The following is a 4,062-nucleotide window of genomic DNA, read 5'->3' as shown; positions in this document are numbered from 1 at the left end:
AATGTGGTAATGCATTAAATAGAATGAATAATAAAAATTTCAATTTTTTATTATAAGTATGTTATGTATTTAGGATTATTTATGTAGAGTTACATTGCGATGCATGAACTAACTGTTCAGTGAATAAACAAAATACTTATTTGTTCCATGTCTTTGTAACTATTCAGTGAATCGCAATGAAACATTTTATAATTTATTTTATGTGAATGTTCAAGGTACTTACAAAAGAAAAATGTAAATTTTGGTGAACCCATCCACAATTACTAGAAGGAACTTATTGCGCTTTCGGCTTGTTTCGAACGGGCCGACGTGGTCAACGTAAAGTGTATGAAAAGGGATTGGAGTCTTATCAATGCTATTCAATTTACATTGTTTTTTCCCTACGGTGTGTTAGTAGTACGCGCAACTTAAGCATGCACCGACGTACTTTTTTATGAAGCGGCGCATTCCGGCAAACCAATAATTTCTCTTCACTCAATCTAATGTCTTTTCTGCACTCAAATGACCCGCGTCGTCGTGGCATAGTCGGCAGATCTGCATTCGTGCATCTCGCGGTACTACCCACACGCTATTCTCGTCGTCTATCCGTCTATACAGCTTGTCGTTTTTCACCGAATATTCATCGAAGTAATGCTTCGTTTCGCTCGTCGGCTTCCCACATAGCAAAATCGATCGGATTCGTAGTATTTGTTCGTCCTTTAATTGCGCTGCTAGTATCCAGTCACCTTCCGTAACATCAATATGTGATACCTCTAATTCGAATGGCACGGGGTTTCTGCTCAAAGCGTCGACATGTGACATTCTCGATCCCGCACGATACTCTATGTCGAAAGTGTGTTCTTGCACTTCGAGCCACCACCTACCAATCCGAGGTAATAAGTCCCGCTTCGCGAAAGTGGCCCGCAATGCATTACAGTCGGTTATTACTTTGAACTCTAATCCTAGTAAATAAACTCGAAAGTGTCGTAGTACAAAGACAATTGCCATCGTTTCTAGTTTGTACGAGTGGTAGCAACGTTGGTCTGCCGTTGTTTGTTTACTGTAATAAGCTATTACGTGCGTCTGACCGTCGTTTTTCTGTATTAGCGCGGCGCCTACACTTATTGCGCTCGCGTCGATGTGTACCTCAGTCGGTTTACTCGGATCGAATATTGCTAGTATCGACCGAGATGTAATCTTATCCTTTACAGTATTTAGCGCCGTCTCTTGAGCTTCCCCCCACATCCAAGGGACGCCCTGCTTCGTCAGCCTTGTCAGCGGTTCAACGATCGTGGCGAAATTCTCAATATACCTCCTAAAGTAACTAGTTAAACCTATGAGTTGACGTACTTATTTCACCGAACGTGGCGATTTTATCTATAATACTGCCTCGACCTTGCGCCGTCCGGGTCGCACTCCTTGCTCATCTATCTCTCTACCTAAGTATTCGATCGACCTCGTGAAAAATGTGCACTTATTCAAATTGAATGTTAATCCGTGTGTGCGAAACGTTTCTAATACCTGTCGCAAGCGCTCTAAACTTTCTTCTATAGTTTTCGACGGTATTATAATATCATCTAAGTATGGAAAAACGACCGTATTTTTTAAGTTTCCTAGTACCTTATCCATCAAGCGCTGGAATACGGCGGGCGCATTAGCCAAACTGAAAGGCATACGCAAAAATTCGTAATGTCCCTCTGGCGTTACGAAGGCTGTCTTCTCGATGGAGTCTTCCGCCATCGGTACCTGATAATAGCCGGATGCTAAATCTAATCCGGTAAAATACCGGTTACCTCCGAGATTATCAATCTGTTCCTCAATCCGAGGCATAGGGTACTTATCCTCGACCGTAATAGTGTTTAATTTACGGTAGTCTATACATAATCGATAGTCATCGTTTTTCTTTTTTACTAATAAAATCGGACTCGCGTATGGTGATTTCGACTCGCGGATAATATTGTTATCTAATAGTTCTTGAATCATTTTTCTTACAACACGCTTTTCAGATTCAGCTAGTCGATAGGGACGGTATACGTCCGGTATCTCGGTAGTGCAACGAATACTCAATGACGAGTTTGTTTTCCCTAAGCTACTTATCGATGACGAGATACAATCGCTGAATTCTTGGATGAGTTTATTGCACGGCCGTTGCGCCTCTTCATCGACATCGTTTACCTTTTTGTTATCTATCGCGACTACATGCAAAAATTCAACAACAACGCTATCGTCGGTCACATCGTTATTGGTCAGCAACGTTCTAAACGATAATACATTACCTTTCTTAACCGTCACTATGTGTTCCTGCTCTAAAAAGTCTCGACCGACAATTACGTCATAGGTGAGATAACAATCCGGTACAACTATTGCAGTTACCCGAGCCGATGCTTCCATAATTCGAATGTCAATTGACGCCGATCTTTCACTGGTCGTACTCTGTCCTGCAAAGCCTCTCAATATCACACTCGGTGCTGGTGTGGTCGCTATATTATATTTATCTATTATCGATTCTCGCAGTAACATACAATCGCTGCCTGTGTCTACTAGTCCCTTAACCTTATGCTGATTCACTACTATCGTACGCTCATATTGAGCTTGCCGCCTAACCTTTCAACCACGTAGACGTCTTTTCGATGGGGGCATTTTTCGCCGAGATGCCCCAACCGGTTGCATCGATCGCACTCTACTCGCGGCTTTCGGCACTTCCTCGCGATGTGACCTGACTTACCGCAATTAAAGCACTCGATTCGCGGCTTATTATTGTTCGAATCGTCGTTAGTTCTTCCGTTTGTTGACGTGTTCGGCTCGCTCGCGGTCTGCGCATGTCCCTTCTGCGATCCATCTGCGGATTCACCTTTGCGTTCACTCTTATTAGTGAGCGCAAACGTTTTACCTTTCTCGCTTCTAAACGGCATATTTCCCAGTGTCGTCATGTACGCGTACAACGAATTAGGATTCGTATGTTGTGCGGCCCGTACCGTCCTCGCGACACGCGCATCCACGATTCCGCCAATCACCGCGTCAACAAGATATTTATCCGCAATATTAATATCTAACTTACGTAACTTGTTCAATTTTTGGAAGCAGTAATCTCCTAAAGATTGTCCAGGACTGCTTTCGTACAGCGCGGCCTCTCTAAATAGTCTGCTAAAAGGTATTTCCTTGCGGAACTGTTGTCGCAACAATTCTTTTGTCTCGATCCATGTAACCGCCAATCGTTGTCGTGTGTCGTACCATAACCGCGCATGTCCCTTCAAGCGCGATGGTATTAGTCTCATGATGGCCTTATCGTCCCAATCGTATTGTGCTGCTAATTCGTCCACGTGCTCGATCCACTTCTCTATTACCAAATCATCTTTCGATGGATCGAACGGAGGTATCATGAGTTCGTCCCTTTTGTGGATGCACGAACCCTGTGTACGAGTATGAGATCGTCTATCTAAGCTGTCCACGATGCGTTCTAACCAGTCAAAACGTTCGTTGCGGCGTTTCCTCTCGTCTCCTGATGTCGAGTGAGATGAGCGCCGTCTTTTTCGTTTCGGGTCATCGTACTCGGCATCACTTCGCGACTTATGATGTCTCTTGTCGCTGTCCGATGTCGAGGAAGATGAATGCCTTCTCTTCCGTTTCGGATCGTCACGTCGCGACTTATGGCGTCCCATTCCATCGTTATTTCTCGTCGTATTATCAGGCTCACGGCACTGACTCACTGTATCCCACTTCTGATATGTTAGGAATTATTAAATACAAGGAATAAAGCTGATTTCTATTCTCTGCCTTTCTAAATTATATCTGTATTATATCACACGTCCTCTCTAAAAACGACCCGCCGTCGTAATCGTTCGGGTATTCTCGTTGCCGATGTGCTTCCCCCACTCCACGCGCAGTCCTGCGCGGTGATGCGCGTCGCTCGTCGTTGCAGGGCCCGTTCTCATGAGTCCTGCGGCTGCCCCTGATATTCCTCACATAAGTATAAATAACCGCGTAAAACCTCAGCGTGCTGGCGGAACAAGAGTAAAGTATTAGTAAAAGAATTTTCAGTACCAATTTTAAGCGAGCAACAAATCTTTTACTGATACTTTACTG

General features: G+C 44.0%; 1 protein-coding gene across 1 annotated transcript; it reads right to left on the bottom strand.

Moving 5' to 3' along the window:
- Positions 1-2,549: 2,549 nt before the first annotated feature.
- LOC108729034 (uncharacterized) lies at positions 2,550-3,254 on the bottom strand. Its single transcript, XM_018457947.1, has one exon. It carries the CDS (start codon positions 3,252-3,254, stop codon positions 2,550-2,552), a length of 705 nt encoding a protein of 234 aa, XP_018313449.1.
- Positions 3,255-4,062: the final 808 nt, after the last annotated feature.

Source organism: Mycetomoellerius zeteki, unplaced genomic scaffold (assembly GCF_001594055.1).
Source record: "Mycetomoellerius zeteki isolate Tzet28-1 unplaced genomic scaffold, Tzet1.0 scaffold693, whole genome shotgun sequence".
Lineage (NCBI taxonomy): Eukaryota > Metazoa > Arthropoda > Insecta > Hymenoptera > Formicidae > Mycetomoellerius > Mycetomoellerius zeteki.
The sequence above is the reverse complement of the archived record's forward strand: the minus strand, read 5'-3'. Positions and strand labels throughout refer to the sequence as shown.

What these genes read in the sequence shown, in the direction of transcription:
- LOC108729034 (XM_018457947.1), bottom strand. Translation starts at nt 3,254, where the DNA reads ATGAGACTAATACCATCGCGCTTGAAGGGACATGCGCGGTTATGGTAC.